The sequence below is a fragment of the Grampus griseus genome (genome assembly GCF_964374135.1).
Source record: "Grampus griseus genome assembly, chromosome: 5".
NCBI lineage: Eukaryota > Metazoa > Chordata > Mammalia > Artiodactyla > Delphinidae > Grampus > Grampus griseus.
This window is the reverse complement of record NC_138998.1, coordinates 78769968-78795684: the sequence shown is the minus strand read 5'-3', so window position 1 is coordinate 78795684 and position 25717 is coordinate 78769968. Positions and strand designations below refer to the sequence as shown.

General features: G+C 43.9%; 1 protein-coding gene across 1 annotated transcript; it reads left to right on the top strand.

The window, feature by feature from the left end:
- Positions 1-354: 354 nt before the first annotated feature.
- UPK1B (uroplakin 1B) lies at positions 355-23161 on the top strand (the record flags this gene model as incomplete). The annotated part of the gene is made up of 8 exons (XM_082654172.1): positions 355-393; positions 10225-10324; positions 11374-11574; positions 13955-14029; positions 14711-14833; positions 16952-17131; positions 21584-21667; positions 23111-23161. Exons 2-8 carry the CDS (start codon positions 10256-10258, stop codon positions 23159-23161), a joined length of 783 nt encoding a protein of 260 aa, XP_082510298.1. The 5' UTR covers positions 355-393; positions 10225-10255.
- Positions 23162-25717: the final 2556 nt, after the last annotated feature.

Here is a 25717-nt window from a genome sequence, read left to right as displayed (position 1 = left end):
TAGGACTTTTAATGCATAAGAGCAGAATTAAGCATTAAATCACGCTAGTAGAAACAAATCAAATCAAAATCAAAATAAAAGCCCTGAGTGTGTGTTCGGGGAAGCCCAGACCTCCGAGGAATCCAGAAGGTGCTTGCATCTGTCAGAGTCACACATTCCAAAGTAGCAGAAATCTACTGGCTGAAAGTTTCCTGTTACTTCTGGCCTCAGAGAGGCAGGCTCAGGCAGCATCGGGCTCAGCCCATGTGAGATGCCTTCTCCCAATCACAGACCACCCTCCCCTGGTCCCAGAGGTTCAAAGGATTGGTACAGGGTAGAAAAGCACCTCAGGCCAGAGCAGTGTGCACAGTGGGCCGGCACAGTACCAGGAGGTGGAAGAGGGGGAGAGGACAGGTGAGTAGACCCATTCCACTGGGCAGGGAAGATAACTGCACTCTTAGGGGTTGGGGAAGAAGTTCATTTCCTGATGAACAGAGTCTATCATTTTTTGTAATTTAGGATATTGTGACTATTCTGTTCTCTTTAAATTGTACAAACTGCTTTCTTAACTCCTTTGATATTGTCCAGTTCTCAGAACTGAGATAACGTTCTTCCAGGGGGTGTTACTCACCCATCCTGATTTCCACCTCTTCACAGAAAGACCAAGAAAACTCCAAGAACCCTGGGAAAACCTCTGTCTCCTGATTAAATCTCAGATAGACAGACACCTTTGAGGACCTTCAGTTTCCATGTAGAGTTAAAAAAGCAAAAGGAAAATTAGCCTAGCAGAGAGAAAGTTTCTTAATCTTCTTGTCAGAAATCATTTGGTCCTGTCTACTCGTAATGGGATTTGTGAGGCAATTTACTCATGTTTCTTCTCAGCAAACAGTTCTGCTTAATAAATGTTGAAATAGGTCAACAAATTAGCTTTTATCTACACAATGTTATTTTTACATAACTTACTTTTACTCTTCACCAGTTGGTGTTTCCACCAGGATTTGCAGGTTGTATTTTTTTGTTCTAACAACATTTCTACACGTAATACAGATTAAGTTTCAAATAATAACAGTATCATTTTATGTTTATGAGCTTAAAACCCCACTTATAACTAGCTTTAAAGATATTTATGACATTTAGAATTTTTATGAATTTTAATGTCTTTTTTTAAACTAAAGATAATGTTTATTGATCACTTTTGCCTGAATAGAATCGCCAAGCATAAGAAGAACTCACTTAGATTATATATATATATATTTTTTAAGTTATATATATAACTTGGGTCGTATAGTTTTCAAACCTTATAAAAAATGTTTGGCTTTTTTTTTTCTTTCTCAATGAGGAGAAAATTTCCTTATTTTTCTTTCTACTACAACAGACTATTTTTGCTTTCTGCAACAATGGGCTTATAAATCAACTCACCTATATATTTTTTAACTATCTGGAAAGAATCATAGACTTGTAAGTACACAGGGGATCTTAGGCATCATCTAGTCAAGAAAAACAAATGAACACTCGGAATTTCTTTTGACCTCTCCTGCTTACATTCTTACGAAGAGCAAACACTGATCAGCCCTAGAATATGCTTCCCCTTGACGCTGAAATCTGAGCCTCATGGCCATGAAGGCTACCCACACCCCTGGTGCGTCACTGTTCCCTAACAGGGGCAGAGACAAAATTCATGAGGAGGTGCCTTAATTTCACCTGCCCCAAGGAATCTCCATGGTACTCCTGCCCTGGGGCTGGGCATCCCACTGGCATTGCCCACACCGGAGGTCCTCACTTGGCTGAGAATGCCTGAGCCATTGCTTACATCTTACTCCATGACTTCAGGTGAGTGAGTGACTCAGCTCAGCACAGCAAGCATCAGGGACCTAAAGCAGTGCTGTCTCATAGAACTCTGCAAAGACGGAAATGTTCTACATTTGCCTATTGAGTACTTGAAATGTGGCTAGTGCATTTGAATTTTTTATTTTATTTAATTGAATTAATTTGAATTTAAATAACTACAAGCCTCTACTAGTCACCACACTGGTCAGAGCAGGTTTAGAGCTGTAAAGCAAGAAAAACGAATGGATGCTGTGGACCATGGGGGTCATGGCCATGGGAAAAAGCTCCTCCTTTCATCATTCCCATGACCTCATCATACCCTAAGTGTAAGCAGACCAGCAATTGCCCTGATCTAATCTCCACAGCCATCTTTATCCCCATCTCTGAGTCATACAAGTGTCTAATCTTGTTCTGGGTTTCAGAATCTGGGCTAAGGCAATAGCCTATTATCTGTTTCATCCTCTCCTATTTCTCCTTTTTTTTCTTTTGTCAATCCACATTTCACTAATAGGAGCTAAAGTGTGAGGTGTGGTTTGTGTGTTCTCTGGTCCAACAAACTTGGGTGAGGAAAAGAGGTAATGAGCTTGAAAAAATGATCTCATGCCTGATGGGTGAGTCTCACTTCTTTTTCCTCCTGCTCTGAAAATTGGTTTGTTTAGTAAGCAATGGTGTTTAGACCTATTCAATGTGTCTGGAAACATCAACACTGTAGGGATGAATAATTTTTAGAAGAAAACCAACTGAATGAAGACACAAGAAAAATACATAAAGAAAACTCCAGCCTTTCAAAACTCTGTACTCCTCAGAGCAAAGGAGTTTCCTGGAGGTTGTGCAATTTGAATAAATCATCATGGTGCCAGGCCACTGGGCAGTCTTCCACAGGGTGGGGCTCACAGGGGCTATTCCTGTGTGTGGAAAAATTTTGAGGTGAACTGTGCACTTTCAGGCAGGGGCAATGTCGTCTCTGAAGGGAGACAGCTGTTATTCCATCCTCTGCCCGCTACCAATCCCATTTTTTAAAATTCACCCCATCCCATCCACTTCCTTACTAGCTCTCCCAAATAACAAAAAAAAAAAAAGAAAGAAAGAAAGAAAAAAATCAAATATATATGAAGGAAGCACTGGTTTGGAATAACACAGGAAAGTTTCAGTAAACCCCATATTTGAAAAGTTCATCCATACTGGGAGCTAAAATGGAAGGGGGGAAGGGCAGATACACCATATTATCAGGAGTCAGTCTCTACTCACAGCCCGAAGCCCCCAAATCATGGGTTAGGAAGTTCATCTGTTCGTCTGTTCTCTCTCCTCAGGCTTCTTTCCCTGTCAGGGTGTCTTCCCTCTCCCTTTGGAAATACAAGAACGGTTTCTACTAAAATCATTCACAATGAGGCATTGACATCGATGGCTCATGAGGCTCACGGTGCCTCTTTTATATGTATTTGCATTTTAACCAGGAGCAAAGGAGTATTCTTGAGTTATGGGAATTTGGAAATTAGAGTGAAGAGTGAGGAACACTTTGAATGGAGGTTGAGGGTAGAAGGTTCTCACCTTGTCAACTTTGTTTATGTGACTCCCCTTCTGGCTAAACTTGTAAGGAAAAAGGGCAGGGGAGTATCTCTTAATTTTAAAGAAACATAAAGGGAGGTGGTATCTCCCTACGTTAAAAAGAAGAAAGATCAGCAACAAATTCAATACAAAGGCCTGGTTTAAGAGTCAGGAGATCAGGACTGAAATCTTGACCCTGAAAATGACACATCGTTGATCTTGAACAAGTCACTTTCCCTCCCAGAGCTTTGGTTTCCTTGTCTGCACCATGACGGAGCTGACTATGAAGCCTCTCGGTTTGCAGCCAGAGCTGATATTCAATCATGCTATGAAAGGGCACATGGTCAATAATGGCCCTGAGATAAATGACATCTTAATTTCTCCCTAATCACATACCTTCTCAGTAAGACAAAACTACTAGGAGTGTAGTCACTGACTTTAAAGTGTGTCACTCATCAAGTAATTTGAAGTGTATAATTTTTGTTTCTTTACTGCAATTATTTGTCAAATGAGTTTTTAAAATGTACAGCAATCTATTCCTTTGTGGGTTCAGAATTAACTTATTAACAAACTTGGGTAAAGAAAAGAAGTAACAAAAAAAGAAAGAAAAAGAAAAACGGTAATGAGGTGCCAGGTTAGATTGCCGTAGCAGAGGCCAGTAGGGAAGAAAAGCCACACACGCACACACACATACACACACACCACACACACACACACACACACACACACACACACACACACACATCCACCAAACAGGACCCAGTGTGGGCTCGCTTGGAGAGCTGTTTGCTTGGGGCAAGAGAGGTAGGTAGAGAAGGAAGGATAATTCTGGGCAAAGGTAGTTGGGGAAAGAAAACGTTTTCTAGCTGAGCTTCAGAAGGTGGTAAAGAGTTCAAGAAGAAGCAATGAGAGACCACTCAGAGGAGCGGAGGAAGGTAAGTAGCTGGCCTTTTGGAGCCTGGTTGGTACTGATTGAATATAAGCCGAGGAGTTTGTACTTTATCTCTTTGGTTGTCCAGCCTCCCCTCCATGGGCCAGAAAGAGAATAAAATGATTGGGTCTGGACAAATACTGTAGGTACAGGGAAAGGGAAGTCATTAGTCTGTCTCTAAGAGCTGAAAAGCCAAAAAGTTCTCAAATTTAAGCGCAACAGAGTAGGAGAGGAGAAATTTGGATTTGGAGAGATTGGTTAGCAGGAGAGAATGGGTGGACAAAGCCATCTGGCACCAGGAAGCAAAAAGGAGCCTATGGCTGAGCCTGTGGTGGAGCAGGGGCTCTGGAGGGCTCTCCTTTGAACTGAGGCTGTAGGGAGCACCTGGGTCTTTGTTGTGGTACACGGGCTTCTCATTGTGGTGGCTTCTCTTATTGCGGAGCACAGGCTCTAGGCATGGCTTCAGTAGTTGTGGCGCGTGGGCTCATTAGTTGTGGCTCACGGGCTCTAGAGCACAGTCTCAGTAGTTGTGGCACACGGGCTTACTTGCTCCGCGGCATGTGGGATCTTTCTGAACCAGGGCTCGAACCCGTGTCCCCTGCATTGGCAGCGGATTCTTAACCACTGCACCACCAGGGAAGTCCCATCATACAGTATTTGTCTTTCTCTGTTTGACTTATTTCACTTAGCATAATACCCTCCAAGTCCACCCATGTCATTGCAAATGGCAAAATTCTATCCTTTTTTATGGCTGAGTAGTATTCTATTGTATATATATACCACATCTTTATCCGTTTATCTGTTGATGGACATTTATGTTGCTTCCATATCTCGGCGATTGTAAATAATGCTGCTGTGAACAATGAGGTGCATTTACCCTTTTGAATTAGTGGGGCTTTTTATTCAGATATATACCCAGGAGTGAAATTGCTGTGTCATATGGTAGTTCTATTTTCAGTTTTTTGAGAAACCTTTCCACAGTGGCCGTACCAATTTACATTCCCTATGTGGCTCTGTTTTAAAACAAAATTAAATCACTAGTTTTAGATGCCTTCATCATTCACTGTTTGTTCTGGTCTGTCTACTTCAAGAAACTGAGGCAAAGGTAAAGAAAATGAATATTGGTTGGGTAACTAATATTGTGTTAGAACTTCACACATATTCTCATGTAATTTTCATAGTACCCCTTTTAGTTAAGTATTATAATACCCATTTAGAGATAAAATTCTACAAGATTAAGTAATTACCAAAGGCCACAAAACTTCTAAGTGGTGGAGCTAAGATTCAAAGCTAGATTTGTCCAAAGCCCATGCTCTTTCTACTTCATCATACTCTAACCTGTTCTGCAATAAAGTTCTAGGCAAATAATTCACTCATATATTCTTCTCACTCAAATATACATTTTTAAAATTTATTTCATCTTTCATCTGCCTTTTTACTGAGTAAAATAATTTATTGAGTGCCTACCACATGTAAAGCGCTGTGCCGCTTTGCACTGAAAAAGACAAATAAAACAGGGTCCCAGGGCCTTCTTCTGCCTTGGAGACTCTTGCAGTAAAGTGCAGGAAGCCCTTCATAGGTTGATACCAGGAGGAAATAATGCACAAGGGGAGCAGGACAGAGTCCTCCCTGAGTAATTTAATTTCTGTGTCAGGTGGGAAGCAGCCCCAGTACAGAGGAGGAACCTCAAGGGTCATCTCTGCATCACCTCATAATCTGGACCAGAGGCTCCAGAGCTGGCCAAAGCCTAGGGATGAGGCCCAATGGCGGTGTTAACTGTTCAGGAATGCTGGTGCAATGTGCAGAGGGCCCCTGCCATAGGGACGTGCTGTTTGGTACCTGACTCTGGCCATACCCCAAGCACAACTGGGAAGCTTTTTTCCCTCTCCCAAAGAGCTTCGCCCCTCTCCCCCAGCCAATGAATCCTTCCATGGAAAATAAAAAGGGGCACAGATGGGAGATGGGTAAGGCTTTTAGCACCCTCCAACAGAGCAGCCCTTGAGTAGGGAACAGAAGGAAGGTGAAAGAGGCTGCTTCACCTCAACCTAGATGCCTTTGGCTGTGGTATCAGTAACCATTAAAACCTCCCTCCTAGGCCCCAGGGGTCACTGGTACATGAAGCAAAGCCACAGCCCAATAGCCTGCCCTTCCTAAATATTCCTCTAGTTATTATTCATAATTTCTCATGCTTGTAAATGATCTTGGTGTTTACCAATCACTTCGACATCTTTTATCTCAGTGATCACAACAATCCCATCAACAAGTTGTGTTTTACCCATTTTGTAAGTGAGGAAATAGACACTGAGTGGCATTACCCAAGGTTACACCGTAAGGACTGGGCAAGACTGCGTTTGAACCTTGGCTTTCTAACACCAAGTGCGGTGTGCTCACTGTTAGACCACAGCCAGTAGACCACCCTGCGAGCTGCCAGAAGCCTACACTTGGCTGTCTAACTGCCACCCCTCTTGACATTTGTGGCTGTCTGGGGGATGCAATAAATATTTTACGTCTTCTAGACAACAACCTAGTCAACTACAAGTGGCCGAGGAGAGGCTATGAAATGCTGGCTCTCACACTGACCTGCACATTTGTACCTCTTCTAAGCATTTTGTTCCCAAGGGGTGCATGAGAAAGGTGCAGGTCTGGAATACATCTAGACAGATTTTCTGGAACAACGTGTGGGTGCAGCTCTGGGTTTGGGACAAATGTGCAAATATGAGTGCAGTGTTGAGGGGCTAAGGAGGCAAGAGCTTAGAGAAGTGAGCGAAGAGAGGCCCAGTGATTCTGACCTTTGCAGAGGCAGGATCACCTGAGCAGGGAAAAGTGGTACCTACTCTCTCTGCTCCAGATTTGGCGAGGAAACAAGCCAGGTGTTTCTTCTTCTACTGAAAGTATTAGCCATATGGCAGGTCTTTACAAACTGCAGTGTTAACTTAAATGATCTGGGTTTGAGTCTCCGCTTTTGCATTTTCTAGCCACGTGCCTTGGGCAAAGCAATTAATCCCTTTAAGCCTCATTTTCTGCATCTGCAAAATGGCAAGAAAACAGATTCTCCCCTAGATCCTCCAGTAGGAGGACAGCTCTGCTGACACCTGGATTTTAGCCCCATGGGACTCATTTCATGCTTCTGACCACCAGAACTGTAAGATAATTCCCTGTGTGTTGTTTGAAGTCACTAAGTTTGTGGTAATCTGTTATAACAGCAATAAGAAACCAGGACAGATTTTGGTAAAAATACCCATCTCTCAGATCTGTTGAGAGGATGAACACAGAGAGCCAGCATGTGCTGAGGACATTAAATGACAGCTTTCACCATCACTTTATTTTGTGCCATTATCTACGTTATGACGCACCGCTGAAGGAGGAGAAGGAACGCGTAGCGGAAAAGGAGAACCATCTAGCGAGCAGCCACTTCAGCATTCTGTGCCCATCCACGCAGTCCTGCCTTCCTAAATCAGACGCCCCTCCCTGGCATCTCCTACCGCATGCTTGTCTAGATTTCTTCACTTTACTCTCCTTTTTCCTCACACCAAGTTCCCACCTGTCTCCTTCCTTCTTTTTTCCCACTCTGGTCTGCGTTTCCCCACCCTAATTCTGACTTGCAATTCTTCCACGGAGTATTCATAGGTCTCTTCCCCTTTTTAAAAACTCTGTGTGGCAGAGTCATCTTTGGGAAAGTATGCATCGTTACAGGATATATTTGGGTCACTGGGGCCAGCTCTCTTGTTCAGCAGCTCCTCCTGGACCAATAAAGCCCTCTTTCTTTGGTGACCTACCTGTCTTCTTCCTTTTTCTCCGTAGCCCTACTTTCCTCCTTTATTCTACAGTGTACAGTCATTTTTGCTGTGCAGCCATGTTGCTACAATCACACTTTAAATTCCTTGAAAGAACAAATTGTCTTCCTTCTGTTCTTTAAGGCCAGCTAATGACCATAAATAGGCTGCTATCTGCAAATGGGTCCTAATTGGTACTGGGTGATAATGGGGCTGCTTTGGGCCTCTTTTGCCCTTTACTCTCTCTATGTACTTGTGTTGTCTGAACTTCTACCTTTCATGGTCTATTTATCTGTGTCTCTAGTTTCGACAGTAACCCAACTGGTCAGGAGCAATATCTGTGCATTCCAGTGAGGAACTTTATAATGTGGCTGATCCAGCTACGTGAGTAAGGCTCCCCTTGGGGGAGGTTGTGCATTAACTCCTTCGCGGCGCTCAGGCTCCGCTCCGTCTAGTGTGCAACAATCTCGGGAAAGAATGAATGACATTTCTAAGCCTGAAATGACATTTCCAAGCGGAAAGAAATGAATGGCATTTCTTAGTGGAAGCTACGCAGAGGGATCTTGTAACTATGGCCCCATTTCTTCTATTCACTTGGCAAACACTGATGGAGTACACCATGTGCCCAGTGCCGGGCCAGAAAACACTCATAAATTTCAACTCCAGTTCCCACGACTGCCCAGGTGAACAGGTAAGGGAAAATATTTAGAGATGTTTAAGATTACTTGGAAGGTTGTGAATACTTACTTTAGAGTGTAACAAGGAAGTTACAAGTTAGCAAGGTCTGAGTCGAATAGAAGGCTTCCCTCCCACGCACGCCGGAACTTCAGCCAAACTGGCTAGTGTGTTATCTCCTGGGCTCCTTACTCTTCTAAGCCTCTACTCCCTGACCTTTCCTTTCCTTCTACCTGGAATGTCACCCCCATCTTCCTCCCACTCCCACCCACCTCTTCTTGACCCATCAAAACCATATATACTCTGCACGCCTTACCTCTTCCCTCCTCAGAACTCCCACGATACTTAAGGTCTTATTAGACACATTATAATGACTTGGGAACACAGCTTCCCTACTAAAGCCTGAAATTCTAGAACACAACAATCTCTCTTACATATCTTTGTATCCCTCAAAATGCAAGTTGTGTCATATAACCCATTTTGATTTAGAGCCTGAGTGGATGAAGTGGATAGTTAATTTAATTAACAAAACACTGAGAGATGTGGATGGCTTATCTCAAGGTAATTCACGTGCAGAGGCCAAAATAATTCACCCAAACACTTACCGTGTATTCCTTCCAGAGGATCCTCAGGGAGGGAGAGACCCGCTTTTTAAAGTGCCAGGCACAGCGCTAAGCCTTGTACATAATTTCTGGGAGCCAGCATGGGCTGGGGAGAAGCGCTGGGGCTCTGGAGACACGCAGACCAAGGCCTCCAGCCCAGCTCTTCCACTTACCGGTTGTATGACCCCAGGGAACTTAATTTACCAATTTAAGCTCTAGTGGCCTCATCTGCAAACTGGAGCCTCCCCACCCTTTTTCTTCTTCTACCTAATTAGGTTATGAGAATGACATGTGTGTATGTACATTACCTAGTAGAGCGGCATAGAGAAGGAACTAATGTGAGCCCCTCTTTCTCTCCTCGCCCCCCCCTTATGTGACAGGGTATTTTTAATTTGCCAACTATATTTGAAGATAACAATACATTCTGAAAATGATGGGTTTTAACCGCTGCCCGGAGTCCGTATGGGAACCAGTTGCCCACTCTGCCCGTAGGTTTATCCTTTGGGCTTCCGTTTGCCGTGACCAAGGGCAGGAAGAGCCATACCAGGGACCTTCAGTTGTGCTTCATCACCACCTCCGGTCTGCCCTCGGTGACTATGGGGCCTCAGTTCATCACTCAGAAGGATGCAGTCTGTATGTTCCATACCCTAAAGAACTGCTGAAAGTTGGTGATGAGACTCAGGGTGGCTTTACTTTGTTTTTCTCCTTTATAAAATTACTGTGATCACTGAACTGAATAACCAAACTTCTTCCATGGCTAAATGATCACATGGCTTGGTTTGGGTGCTCTGGAACACGAGAAGGCGGTGCACGGTGGTGTGACTTAGTTCTGCTGTGGAACTTGCAGCAGCAGTCTTCATCCCCTGCTCCTAACAAGTTGTGATGTTCTCAGCTGTGTCCTCAGCTCGTGGGAAACCGTGAAGATGGCCAAAGATGACTCCACTGTTCGTTGCTTCCAGGGCCTGCTGATTTTTGAAAATGTGATTATTGGTGTAAGTAATGAGTATTTTCCAGGAAATTCTGCTCTTCCTGTAATTATGATTTTAGATCAATCGAAAGTGAGAGTTTAAAGGGAAATAATGATATAATGACTGGTTCCCTACATCTTTTCTTCCTTTTAAGAAGTGTGTTAGTAAAACATGCTATCTAGAAGTTAACTATATACATAATCCTATATAACTATGTAATATATCAAAAGACCATGTGGGAAAAAAAAGAGAGATTTCCCTCCCAACTTTAAAACACAAGAATCTAAAAGCAACCACGATAACCACAGTCAGTGTCCAAGCACTCTCAACACACACGCTTTGGTGTGTCTTTCCTATCCCTCCTCGGTTTGATTTCCACAGCCTCCACTGTTAAGGTTGTTGGGGACAGATGTTTGCATCTTCCTGTGCTGGTCACATGGGGCGGGGGGGGGGGCAGTACTGGGATGTAAGAGTAACTCAGAGGCCAGGCTGCGTGCGCACAGTGTGGTGAGAGCACTTAGGAGCCAGGATCACTGGCTCTGGGCCCAGCCCTGACTATGACTCTGTGTGACTCCGGACAGGTCATTGCCTTTCAGGGCCAAGATCCTTCATCTATTTAATCCAGGGGGCAGGAAAGATAACCACCAAGGTTCTTCCCAGCTCTAATGTTCCATGGCTCTCTGGCACAGAGAACATGACCAGGACCCGTTTAAATATTACAATCCAGGAATATGGACAGTGGGCAGTGGGAATGGGAGTGAGAGATTATCTTCGTACAAGAAGTCATTGTTTGAGCGGTTCATGCCCCAGGGGTTTTATAGATGGTCTGAAATTGTCTGGGTCTCCTGCCAAAGAGCGAGAAGATAGAGCGAAATGTGGAAGGAGGCATGAAACCAATACATAGGATGGAAGGAGCTGTTTGACTTCCTGGCAATGAGGAGTTTAAGTCAGTTGCTTAAAGTCTATGCAGGGAACAGAGTTAGTCTCTCTTACCACCACGCCCCTACTCCTCTACCCCTTTCCCAGTGCCGCTCTCATGGCCGCCAGCCTGACAGAACCCCCTCTGCCCCTAGATGTGCGGCATCGCCCTGACTGCAGAGTGCATCTTCTTTGTGTCCGACCAACACAGCCTCTACCCGCTGCTTGAAGCCACTGACAATGATGACATCTATGGGGCAGCCTGGATTGGCATGTTTGTCGGCATCTGCTTCTTCTGCCTGTCTGTCCTGGGCGTTGCAGGCATCATGAAGTCCAACAGGAAACTTCTTCTGGTGGTAAGACCTAAAAATTCTCTACATTTCTCTCCTGGACCAATTTAGACGGATTGTTTCTTCTTCCCTGAGCACAGTGCTTTGGTTTTCAGTGGGGTAGGCGGGAGCACAGAGTGCCAGGTGAGGAGGGAGTAGAGGGGAAGACCCTCCCTGCAGTGAAGATTATCCAAGTGGGGTCAAAGATGCTCTCCTCTATGGGAGGTCCAGAAGAGTCCAGCACAAGAGAAGCTGAAGGGGAGACACCTGGAGGTCACCTGTTGAGTATTTTCCAGATCTTCGCTTCTCTGACTGGTGTCTGCATGGGCCCAACAGATACAGCCAGAAGCTACACAGGCCAAAGGAGAGACAGTGAGAACTCGATAATTAGACTTTTTCTCTTGAGAGTAAGTAGTTTAAAATATTGTTTTAATAGTAATCAAGTGTTGATATATTAGGATATAAATCACAAAATATGCACGAAGTTTTAAGAGAAAGCATGAGCTTTTGTAGACATTTTTGAGCTCAAGGCTGATGATGTTGTGGGATGGCCTACACTTCCCACTTCACGCATTCACTCTGCTTTTCAGGGACCCTAGGAACCCATGCTGGGCAACATGTAGAGAACAGCTGCAGCTCCCACCTGCCTGTGGAGGCTCTAACTCTGTGCACCCATAGGGAGGCTTCTGCCCCAAACCTCAGACAGTAGGTTGTGCTCTACCTTTGCAGATGGGAGCAAATTTGCAGCCAGCCGGGCTAAGAACCCTCGGTGTTGGGTCTAAACTTCTACTCCCTTCCCCCGTGCTCAGGACAGCAGTTTCTCGCCCTGTGATGGGGCCCCATCCTCACTCCCTACCTGAAATAACTCTCCTAGCCAAAGGCTGCAGGACCTGAGTTCCACCTTCATGGAACGAGTCCAGCAAGCTAAGGTGCTTGTTGGTTGGAACGAGTCCAGCAAGCTAAGGTGCTTGTTGGTTGGCTTTTCCTGTGAACTAACATCATCCTGGTACCTAGGGAATGCAGAATGTTTACATTCTCTGGGTCTTTAGTGTGAGTTAGTTCCAGGGCAAAAGAACCCACTTTTTCAGGGTGGGGTTAAGGAATGCAGGGAAAGGTAAAGAAGGGGCAGGTGTCCTTAGAGACGAGCTTCAGCTGCATCCCAGCCTCACTCTGGGCCAGTCACGTGTGTCTCGCACAGCCGGGAACATCCTTCACCACGCCTGGCAAAGAGACGGAGCAGCGCGCCCTCCACACGGCTGGAGGAGAGAACACCTGCACCCTGTGCCTCCTTTCTGGAGCGTCTCTAAGGGGCTTCTGAGACTCTTTAAAGGGAGCCAGCAAAGCTCTCAACAAAGAGCAATGCAGCCGCTAATACAGAGGGAGGCAATGTTATGAGGCCTCTGAAGGGGCTCCTGCTGTTTACTGAGAGAGAGAGAGTTAACAGTAGCCAAAGCCTTTTTCTGGGCGGAATGGTTAGGGCAGCAGAGGGTGCCGCTCTGAGAACCGCCCCTGCCCAGGGAGGGAGAACCGTTTGCCCTGCGCTCCTCCGCTAACACTGTCACAGCGCCCCTTCTGCAGAAGAACCCAAGCACCATAAGCCTATGTGGAAGGCTGAGGACAGCAAAGACAGGACTCTTGCAAACAGTCCCCATCCCAGTTTCGGAGAACATTTGTCCTTCAGATATTTGCCAGCCATAAACAGGGGCAGTGTGTTGTGGAGCCATCACACGTGCATGTGCACTCTACCACACACACACGCACACACACACAGCAACAAAACACACAATGTGCTGTTTCCCTCAACTGACCTGATGCAACTGGAGTGGGAGTGAGTGAGAGAAGATGCTGGTGAAGAGCTGTGTACCTGGAGGCTGCCTGCTCCTCTCTCATAAGACTGGACGTTGCCAAGAGGGAAGACGGATATTAAACGCAGCCCTATTCATCTTTGACCTCGGTAATCCTCAATTCTCAGTAAACCGTAAAGAAAACGTCTCCCAATGAGAGGGGAGTTACGAGGCTCTACATAGTGTGTGATACACTGATTCTCTTGCCAGCCATTGGACGAACACACACACACACACACACACACACACCAGTTCATTCTCTTGTATGTTTTTCCCAGTTAAAATGGAAACGCAGGGTACTGAACTGAGAAAGCTTTGTATTCAATAGTTGTTTGTTCTCTGGGGAAAGGAGAAGAGTTGATCTGATTAGCACCTAGCACCAAGTCTGGCTCTAAGCAGCTGATCAACGAGGGTTTGTTGAATAATTATGTAAATGATCAGATAATTATATTTAGGTGAATGTGCTGCAGAAAACATAACAGTTATTTGTAAAAACAAAACAAAACAAAAAACTCTCTTTGGAGGTAGATGTAATTCTTGTATTCCATTTGTTTCCCTTCCAGTATTTCATTCTGATGTTTATTGTATATGGCTTTGAAGTGGCATCTTGTATCACAGCAGCAACACAACGAGACTTCGTGAGTACAACCTCAAAAGAAGAGCAGAAATGACCATATGAATCATCATTACCATCATAACACTACAATAACTGACACATATTAAGCCCTTACCCTATACCAGACATTGTAATATGCACATTAATAATAAATATATAATTTTTCTCCTCATAGTAACCCTATGAAATAGGTATTCATTTTATAAATAAAAATAAAATGAGACTTAAAAAATAAAGTAACTTGTCCAAGGTTACTCAGCTGGTAAGTGAAAGTGGGATCCTGAATCCAGGCCGGGTGATTCCCGGGGCCCAAGCTTGCACCGCCGTGCTCTTCACTACTCTGCCACAGTCACTGGCCTTCCACTGGGATGAGCAGTAATCCACCACATCTGAGACATCCTCCCATCCAGCACCCTGCTTTCTCTCCTTTTTTCCATTCCCTGGCCTAGGCCACCCCACAATGCCTGTCTACCCTTATCTCATTGGAATTTCTTTGGAGATGGGGGTCTTCTCCCTACAAGGGGGACTTCCGCCACCCGGAGCAGCCTTACTCCCACCCCCAGCCCTACTCAGTGACTCTGAGCTCAGTTTTACTCCAGGAGACAATGTTCAGGGACCCCAGCAACATGCCGAGCAAATCACTTCGCCTCCTTGAGGATTACTGTGCTAACTCTTCCTCTTGTGTTGCCTCCTCCCATAATAGTTCACACCCAACCTCTTCCTGAAGCAGATGCTGGAGAGGTACCAAAACAACAGTCCTCCAAACAATGATGACCAGTGGAAAAACAAAGGAGTCACCAAGACCTGGGACAGGCTCATGCTCCAGGTAATGCCTGCAGTCCTGGGGAGATGCCATTTGGTATCTAAACCAGTATCCAAGGGCATATGGATGGTTAGGAATGAAGTTAAAGTGTGGGGACCACTGCCTCCAAGGGGGCTTCCTTCACAAAGAGACTTGACATAGGCAAGTTCCTCTATTCCTCTCATTTACTGGCAGGGACTAGGGGGTGTACACATGACTCAGTGGGACCTCTAGATCTATATTTTATTTTAAGCCATTATGTTGATTAGCTTCCATTTATAGGAGTAATGACATTGGTAAGAAATTTAGATTAATCACACACTCTGCCTCTTAGAACTCAAGCATCACTTACATTAAAAAAATGTTGCCTCCGGGCTTCCCTGGTGGCGCAGTGGTTGAGAGTCCGCCTGCCGACGCAGGGGACGCGGGTTCGTGCCCCGGTCTGGGAAGATCCCACATGCCGCGGAGCAGCTGGGCCCGTGAGCCATGGCCACTGAGCCTGCGCGTCCGGAGCCTGTGCTCCGCAACGGGAGAGGCCACAGCAGTGAGAGGCCCGCGTACCACACACACACACACACACACAAAAAAGTTGCCTCCACCTCACAATGAACTCAAGTGGCAATTATTGTCTGCTTTGCTTGTTTAGTACCTTTTCACACCTGTGGGCTAGTCCTGTTAGGGACCAGAGGCTATGACTTGATTTGATCACCTGTTTTCCTCTAACTGGCAATCGTAACCTTATATCCACATTTACCTCAAATACCATCAAAAGTACAAGTCTTTCAGAATACCCACTCTCACCCCTACGCTGCTGTAAGTATGTGAATTCTCATCCCTGCATAAGCCCTCGTGTGACACAACTCTCCCATGGCCCCCTCCCGACCCCCTCCCCACCCAACCACCTATGTTTCCCAGTCCATCATCAGCAAACCCCCTTATAGCCTCCACCCCTTCTTTGAACTCTCTCTTTACCCTCTATCTTCTAAAATTTCCTTCATTTAGTCTAATATTCCTGTTCTATAGTTTTTTTAGCCCATTAGGACCTCCAATCTATTGGCCACTTTTTCACTTCCTATCACTCTTCTAAGTCAAGTTTTTTTTTTCCCACTATGTTAGCGAAGAACTAAGCTTTTCAAATGAAAATGTGAATGCTCACACATTTGAAAATCCACTTACCAACTTTATAAAGCCCAGTCTGAAATAAGTCTGTTTCAAACTTAACCATTTCCCCCCCAAAATGCTCAGGTCAAATTACAGAATGATTATTTTCTTTGGTGAGATATTTTCCATAATCCAGTGGCATGCTTTTAAGATAGTCACTTTATCACCAAGTTTGCTGAATATATTTATCTTAAAAGTTGAGAGATGCAGTAGTATTTATTTCTTCCCTTGAAACATTTTAGCAGAATTTATAAAATGGAAGGAAAGTGATGTGAATTGTGTTTTATCCCCTATCCTCAATTCTATCTAGAGTAATATGAGCTACGTGTTAAGTGATCTTCCTTTCCTATGTAGAGGCAGAACCATGTGCCACTAGGTTTTGGTTATTTTTTCCAGTTTATTTTCCCCCATTATAAAAATAATACATAATTGCTCCAAAAAATGTTAAAAATACAGAAGAGTAAAACAAGAAGAATTACTCATGATTTCTTCACCATAAAAATTTTAATTTTCTGATTCTCAATTTGTTCATATGTAACATGAGAATAATTATAACTCTCTCACATTATTGTAGCAAGATATTCGTACTAATAATGATTAACATTTTTTAAGGGTTTACTATGGGCCAGGCATTGTGCTAAACGTGTTAAATGTATTGACTAATTTATTCCTCACACAGCTCTGTGAGGTAGGTACTATATTTGTCCCAATTCAGTTAAGGAAAACGAGGCTTAGAAAGTTTAACTCGTCAAAGGCTACAGAGCTCATTAATGGCTAGTAAGGTAATAAATGTAAAAGTATTTTGCAAGCTCTACAAGGTAATACCTTAAAAACACCTTCAGCTCTCATTAGGGGATTTTTAGTAAATGTAAGATACAGTATAATTTCCATATCTTCTTTCTCCATAAAGTCTCAGTTGCCACCTTGGTGGCTCTAGCAAGGATTATGGAAGAGAATTTTGTTTCTCTCATGTGCTGACAGGACAATTGCTGTGGTGTAAATGGACCATCAGACTGGCAGAAATACACCTCTGCCTTCCGGACTGAGAATAACGATGCCGACTACCCCTGGCCTCGTCAGTGCTGTGTTATGAACAACCTTAAAGAACCTCTCAACCTGGAGGCCTGCAAACTAGGGGTACCTGGATACTATCACAATCAGGTGAGTCCTTGCTTCTCCCAAGACCTGCCAGGAGGTTTTTCTGCTGTTTATGAAGAGAATACTGGTTAACTGTAGGTAATAGTCTCTCACTAAGGAATTCTGCATCCTTTTTCCTAAACCTCATGTTAACTATTTCCTTCTCTGTTAGTAAAATGTAAGTGCTAATCTAGGGCTGATCTGGGAAAATTTACATTGTAATAAATGAACAGAACGCAAAAATTGCAATAGCAGAATCCAATCTTGTTTAAATGAACACGATTTGTATAATGTATAGAATTAGTATTTTGAAAAGTATTTATATCAAAGATTTGCTCTATTTTTGCAAAATGTAAATTGAAAGGGATGATATACAAAAGGAATGTTTTGCCAGTTCCAAAACAAAGGCAATTGCTGAGGGTAGATGCAGTAATGGTACACCCACTCGCCTCATTCAGTGGTAATGTAGGATCGTCTTAATAAAATAATTAGATTGGTGATTTGGGTAACAGCTAATTCACATACAAGTGGTTTTTGAAAAAGTGTTTCCAGCCTGATGAGAATGATATGATGATCATGAAAACAAACATCAATTGAGTACTTATCAAATGCCAGACACTGCTCCAAGTACAATACAGATATTAATTCATTTAAGGCTCCGTGGGTAGTGTCACTTTGATCCTTATTTTACAGAAGAGGAACTGAGATACAGAGATGCTAATAATTGCCTTGCCCAAGGTCATGCAGCTGGTAAATGGAAGAGTCAGGATTCAAATGCTAGCAGCCTGGCTCCAGAGCCCAGACTCTAAACCAAGAAAGAACTTGGTAATAATCCCAAAAAGCCCTGAAGAGAATCCTCATACACTTGACGTCAGCCTCTGAGATGCTTCCACTGCTGTGCATTACCACTTTGAGGAAAGCTAGTTGTGTGCCAGTACATTAAATAATTGAGAAATGCCAGACTCTTTGGTCTTGCAGGAAATAATACAAAATGCATTTTCGGAATGAACGACACGGCACTGCTGGTCATCGTGCCCCCCCTGGAAGGGTGCCTGGACTAGGATGGGTTGCATTAATCTGGAAAATGACATGGGAGTGATAGAGATTATTTTGCAGAGTTGTTCAGAGCAACCCTCATGTTGCCTTTTAGCAACATTGTTTTGGTATCATTTTAATTAGTTATATTCAGACTGCTAAAAAAATTAAATTTATTGCCTATAATCACAATATGCAATATAATGATCACTCTGAGGAATAATAAACTGCTTTTAACATTTCAGCCTTGGAACTAGTCCATGCAGACGTATCTTGATTGGATTGTAATTCCATACAAACTGTATCATATCTTTGAAAGAGACCAAAAAGGATGTTTGCCATCAGATGATTGGTTTATTTCACAGCCACACTATTTTCCCTCACACATAGAACATTCTAGTAATAAGGGACACTTTTGTCACACCCTCCCTAACAGTCTTTGGACTCACCACGTCCTCTACCCACTAGCTATACCACAACTACAAAGTCATGTCACTGAGCAGTACTCCCACACCAAATTCCTGCATCTTGAAATTCCTCTCTGTCCCTGACTCCCTGTGCTCCTACTTTCTCAATCTCACTCATTCTTCACCCCTGACATAATCTCTTATCTACTCATCCTTCCTGCTTCTCCCTACCCTGGTCTCCCAGATTCCCACATGCCACCATTCTCTCCGAGTTACAGGTCCTGCTAATTCTCCTATAACAATCCTTTTCCACAAAGCAAAGTACGCCCCCTCAGTACCTCATATACTTTACTTCTATTATTGCAGTTGATACCTTGAAATATAATTATTTGTTTGCAAGCCTATTTTTTCTATGAGTCTCCTTGAGGACCATGCATCCTTCAATTCTGTATCTTCAGTACTTAGCATAATGCCTGGCACAGAGAAGGCATCAATAAATGTTTGGTGGGTGGGCAAATGAAGAGATGAATGACACTTTTTCACATCCAAATTGTAGCTTTGCGAGATCTGCAATGCACAAAGAAAGGCTAACAAAACTAGGGAAGTTGTCACAAGTGTAGTAATAATAGAAACCCACCAAATGTCACATAGCATGTCAGACGCAAACATATATGTTCTTACATCATGGTTCATCTGCCCCCAAAATGCTGTGTGCAAATTCTAATCACTACACCTCAAGAGCATTATGATGGAACTAAAGAAGATCAAGGTAGGTGCCACTACAATGAGAAAAAAGCATCATGAAAGGCACTAAATGAGAAGAGGTGAAAAACTGGGGCTTTTGTCTGTGAGCTTCATGAGGGCAACACCCATTTCTGCCTTGTCACAGCTGAATGCCCAGCCCAGTGCCTGGCACCTGGCATAAGTGGGTTTTTATACATATTATTGGACAAATGACCACTTCCCAGGATTGTCAGGGGGATCAAATGAGTGATGGATATAGGAGTGTTTGTGAACCATCAAGTGTGTCACAAATAATATCCTTGTAATTATTACTTCTTATCACATTCCATTCATCCTAATCAGGTGCCTGCTTTGTGCCAGACACTTGCTCTAAGTTCTAGAGATTCAACAATGAACAAGATAAAATCCCTGCCCTCGTAGAGCTTGCACTGTAGTATGGGAGACAGACCACAAACAAGTTACCAAACCAATACACAGTAAATTCCAGGTAGTAATAAGTGCCATGAGCAGAAATAAAGCAGGATATAGAAAATGATGGGGGGAAAGGTATTTTTCTCTATGGTTGTCAGGAAAGGCTTTATTAAGATGATATTTGCACAGGGTTCTGAATTAAGTGAGGAAAGGAGACCCTCGCTTAGAAAAGATTGAAGAAGAGAGTTCTGTAAAAAGGAAGCAGCAAGTGCAAAGGCCCTGAGGTGGAGGCCCTTAGCTTTTTGGAGGAACATCCGTATGGCAAGGCTGGAACAAGTGAAGGAAGAGTAGGAGGCAAGCATGAATCTAGATTTTGTAGGGACTGAAGCTTATCAGATTTGTGGGGAGGGGTTCTCCTCAGGAAAAACAGTTTAAACTACACATGCAAAACTAGGTACAGGACTTTGAAATGGTCTTGCGAGGAAGCAGCCCTGAGCCCAAGCTCATTAGCTTTGCAGTGAAACAACCTCCTCTGGTGGCGGCTGGGGTCACAGAGAGAGGCAGGGCCGTATCATACAGCACCTCGTAGCCATTGTGAAGACTTAGAATTTCATATTAAGGGTGGTGGGAAACTTTCAGAGGGTCTTGAGAAGGAAGGTGAAGTGATCTGACATGTTTTACAAGGATCCCTCTGGCACTGTACAAAGACTAGTAGGGCACCGTGGGTGGACTCGGGCCTCAGGGAAACCAGCCAGGAGGTGATTGTAGGAATCCTGAAGTGAGGCCGTGGTGGACCAAGGTGGTAGCAGGAAGTAATAAGTGTTTGGATTTGAGATATATTTTAAACCCAAAAGTGTTTGCTTAAGAGAAAAACAGTTAAGGATAATTCCAAGATTTTTCATTTGAGCATCTAGGTGAGTGGGGGAGTCAGGTAGATGGAGAGGTGTAAATGGGGGAGAAATCAAGGCATATATAGCAAAGGCAGGACATGCAAGTGGATGAACCAGGGACTGGGGCAGGGTTAGAAAGGATAGAACTTCAAGTGGCTACCTGGAGACCCTGGGCGGGGCCTAAACTTCAAGGTCAGCCTTTCTAAGACATTTCTCTCTGGATCTCAGTGTTCATAAAACCAGCCTGGTCATGGCATCTCCTAGGCATTCCTGTGATTCCAAGGGCTTTAGTGGAGGTCGCTCAGATGGCAGGTCTAGACCCATACGTGTGTATCACTCCAGTACTTTGCATAGAGACTAGAACAGAATGTGCTACATATAAAACTTACCAGATTATGGCATGCATGAATGAATGACTCGATGAATAAAGAATGATTCACTCTCTCGCACACACCCCGTGGCTCTTCTACAATACTATAAAGATATGTTGAAATATGATGTCAAATGAGAATTTACGAAGCATGGTATAGGAGTTCCTTTAATACTAAAAAATAAAGCCTCTAATTTTCACTAACTGGAAGAACTTTTATTGAAAAACAAATCAAAAAGTGACCCTGCCCTCAAACACCAAAATCACCAATAAAATCTTTGGGGAGAGGAAAAAACTCAAATTTTATTAAGAATACTTTACATTGCCACATATTCAATATGAGAAAAATGTTATGCTAAAATAGCAGCACCTCGGTTAGATTGAATGCAAAAACAAATAAATATGATATAGAATAGTTCTTCATAAGGATTATTCCTATAGATTATTCCTATTTCTTCAGTACAGCACAACAACCTAGTTGTCCACAGGAATGTAGAAATAGCCTGGTTATGTTAAACTGGATGTTGGGGTGACATTGATTCAAATCAGCTTCCCACCCATCTCTTACATCTCTTTTCTGGTCCCTTTCATGTGGATATGGAATCGCCCACTTCTCTAGGGCTGCTATGAACTGATCTCTGGACCAATGAACCGACACGCCTGGGGGGTTGCGTGGTTTGGATTTGCCATTCTCTGTTGGACTGTGAGTATTTCCCATCACATGTTTCATTTCTGGGAGGATAGTGATAAGGAGAGACCTTGAGATTGCCCCTGGTTAACCCAAGCACGCTAGACTGACTAGAAAAAAAGCTTAGACCTGAAGGCTAGTCAGGAAGCTGCTGGCACCAGGGCAAGGACAGTGGATTCCCTCGGGAGGTAGGGCGTGAACTTCCCCTACCAACCAGATCCTTCTCTGGCTGACTGGGATGCACTTGTGTGCTCCTCCATCTCTCCAGATCTCATAAATTCATTTCAAGTAGATATCAAAGACTGTCATCTCTCTAGATGCCTCCTCTAACCTGCCTCCCTCCTTCCAAAGAGCTGCCTTCACCAGTCTCACCTTGTTCTTCTGACCACTTTATGTGATGCACATGCAGCAAGAGGGTAGAATGGTAGGTCTCAGCCCTGAATGCACATTTAAACCTCATGGGGGAGCTTGGGGGACAAAAGCATACCTGAACCCCAACCTCTGAGATTCAGATTTCAGTTGATCTAGGTGCAGGACCCAGGTCTTTTTTTTTTTTTTTTAATTTTCCAGGTGATTCTAACTTGTTGTCAGGATTAAGAGCCATTGCATTCAGGAAGCAGTCCCAAACTTTTGGTTTCAGAACTCTTTTACACTCTCTCAAATATTACTGAGGACTCCCAAAAGCTTTTGCCTATGGAGGACCTGTATCTACTGATATTTACCCTGTTGGAAATTAACACAGAAATTTTTAAAAACACGTGTTAATTCATATAAAATAACAATAACAAACTAATTACATTACTATTAACAATATATTTCTGTGGGAAAAAAGTGACTATTTTCCCAAACAAAAAGATATGAGAAAAGGGGCAGTATTTTTTTTTTTTTTTTTACATTTTTGAAAATCTCTTCAATGTCTGGTTTTAATAGAAGACAGCTGGCTTCTCATATTTCATCTTCATATAATCTGTTATAATATGTTGCTTACGTTGAAGGATTTGAAAGAAATCCATTCTACACGTAGTTGAGAAAACAAAAGTGTTTTGGTAGCCTTATCTAAAAATAATTGTGAATATTTTCCTTTGGTACTACACAAAACTTGCTAAGTAGTAGTTTCTTAAAGGTTAGTTGCAATATGAAATCTGAAACTTCATCAAAGAACTTTTAGGACTCTGTTACATTAAAATACATTACATTGGTTTGTCTTGCAGTTTGCATAAATATTTACCCATTCGTGATTCTAGAACATCATGCATTGGTCATTTGGGAAAATATTGGTTCACTGTGTGACAGGATGGACTCAGAGTCACCTCTGCCCCTGTGATGATGCTTAAGGCAAGATCATTCTTAAAAATCCAGTGTCACCTGAGCCTGAACGAACCTCATATCATTTTTCTGCAAGTACCAGATGTTTCTAAAACAATTCCTTATTTATTTTTCTTTTCCTTTGTATTCTAGTTTTGGGTTCTCCTGGGTACCATGTTCTACTGGAGCAGAATTGAATATTAAGAATAAGTGTAACCACCATACCACTCCCCACAGTGACTCTGGATTTGGTGCTGGAACTCCTAATATTCCACCTCTGTGCTCCCCGGGAAATTATGCACTCTTCCTCAAATTGCCAAGTCAGTTGGTGTGGAGTTTCTTTAGGTTCTTTAGGCTCTCAGACTCCTGAAATTCTTACCACTAATGATTTCACCCTGATCTAGGATTCTGCAACATTGTTATAGACCGTAGGAAAGGGAGAGTTTAGGATAGTAGATAATAACTATTGCCATCTCTGTTTATTTTTAATTTGGGGGCACAAGGCATTCACAGGAGCCTGTCTTATCACAGCAAGCCAAGTCTGTATTTGGACAGCAAATCTGCCTGTATTTCTCTCTGCTTTCTAAAAGAAACCTTCAAAGGCTTTCATTCATCTCAGTATTGTCCGCGTGAGAGAACTAAGGAAAAGACTGTTGAAATATATCTTTTGCCTTTGTTCTACGGTGGCTCCCATCTACAGAGACTCAAGTGATTCTCTTAATGCCACCTTGGGATCCTCTTATTCTCCAGGACAATGCCCGATCTTGAGCTAACAATGGTTGTAGTTTCCTCTCAGACATTGCAGAGTGATAGGTGTTAGTAACCTCAATTCTCCCGCTAATTAAAAGTATGTGCACTCTGGGGGACAAAGGAGGGACCTGTTATATATTTACCAATCTCATCCCATCCGAAAGCCCCTTTCAAATAAGGGAGAAGCAAGCCCGCTGTTAGATAGGTGATTTATGGTGATTTTTTTTTTACTGTCAAAATATTTCTCTTCTGATCTATGTTTCCTTTTGCAATCCTGAAGGAAGTTCTTATAACAACATTTGTCTAGTCTTATAAATAAAGAAGGCTTTTGAATATGTTCACTTTCTTTTCTTTTTACCAGTGTCATAATTGGTCATATGTGAGGCTAGCAAAATGGGTCTTCCAACAGAAGAGCTTAGTAGGCTCGCGGGAATTAAAATTTAGGAGATGGAAAATGCAGTCAGGTGTGGCTTCCCTCTGGATACCGGGTAACCCTGCTGTACAGTTGAATGATTGAACTTCCACGTTTACTTTTTGCTCCTGCTGCCCTTTGCCCAGAAGCGGGGATGCAGTTGCTGCTCCTCAGATCCTTTCCCCCTGCATCTCTGACTCCAACTGCTCAACTGTGTCCCCTAGGAAGGAAAGGTACCTGTAACTTCAGGGTCCCACTCGCAGCTGACTCAGTCACGTGGAGTAGCCCACTCCCAGGCCTCCACCCAGGTTCCTGTGCCTCAGTCTGAGCCCCGGGGCAGGGAGGGACAAGGAGGGGGAGGGCGCTACAGCCTGCACCTGGGCGGTAAAGCTGGGGGCAGCAGCCGGATCGCCGATTCCCAGGACAGGGAGCCAAAGGCTCCTGCTCTGACACACGACCAGCTTGCCCCTCCCCTGCCTCGCTTGCCTCTCCAGGACAGGGCTTGGGGTGTCAAGATAAATGACACCTGCACTTGACTGAGAAGGTTCTCTCTGTGGTCTTTTTGAAGAGAGGAGAAGAAGGAAATTCGAGCTTACTCTGGGCAAAGCTTTGAAGCGCCTCTCTCCCTTCTCTCTGTCCATCCTCTCTCATGTGTTCTGGTGCCTTTTTCTTCTGCTGCTAACTGGATTTTCCAGTGCCCTCATGCGTGAGCAAATCCTGTCCCAGACCCACTTCTGCCTTCCCCCTCCAAGGCTTTGGAGCTTCAAAATTCTCTCCCTACAAGATTCCATTCTCCTTGTGACTTGATCTCAGCTAGGTTAAGGGAAAGCCTTTTTGCAAACTAATTCATACTAAAGGGTGAGTGACAGCTAGTTCCCACTCTCAATCTTCTCTGCAGATTTTTCCTTAATAACTGAAATTGATCTCAGTTGGCAGAATCCAGTGCAGCAGTGGGAGCAGGAAAAAGCTATTGTGGAGGAAGATGGCCCACCTGCTGCTCGTTAAATCTTACCACCTGCCTTCTCTACCACGAAGTAACTAGAAAAACAACAGGCCTTCAATTGGTCATTACCGTCCGCCCCCTCTCCAGCTAGCTTCCTACAAAATAAGACCCTGAACCCAGGTACTCAGTGTCCAGCCCCCAGCAGTTGGGGAGGACACACCTTTCAGCTGAGACAGACCCGGGCCTGAGGACTTCCCTATGGCGAGTCCAGCCGTTCAGGACTCCTGCACTTCCTGCTACGGGGGTCTTCAGTTTAATCTCAGGGCAACTCGTGCTCTGCCCAGTTTCTGCTTCCATCCCCTCCACCTTCCCTGGAAGCCCAGCCTTGTCCCTCTTCCATCTGGCTTCTGGGACAGAAGTGGGGCTCACGGCAAGACCCAAGCCACACTGTTCAGGGTGAGGCCCTCACCAGCCCCACCAGGCCGGGGGGCGGCGGGGGGGCGGGGGTGAGAAGAGCAGTAGGGCCTGGCTCTGGGTTGCTGGCACGTTGCTGGGCTTGAGACACACCCATAAAAAACCATCTCGAGAAACCTCCCAATCCTGCAACAGGCCTGCTTATCAGGTGGGCAAAGAACAGTTACCACCTAACACCGAA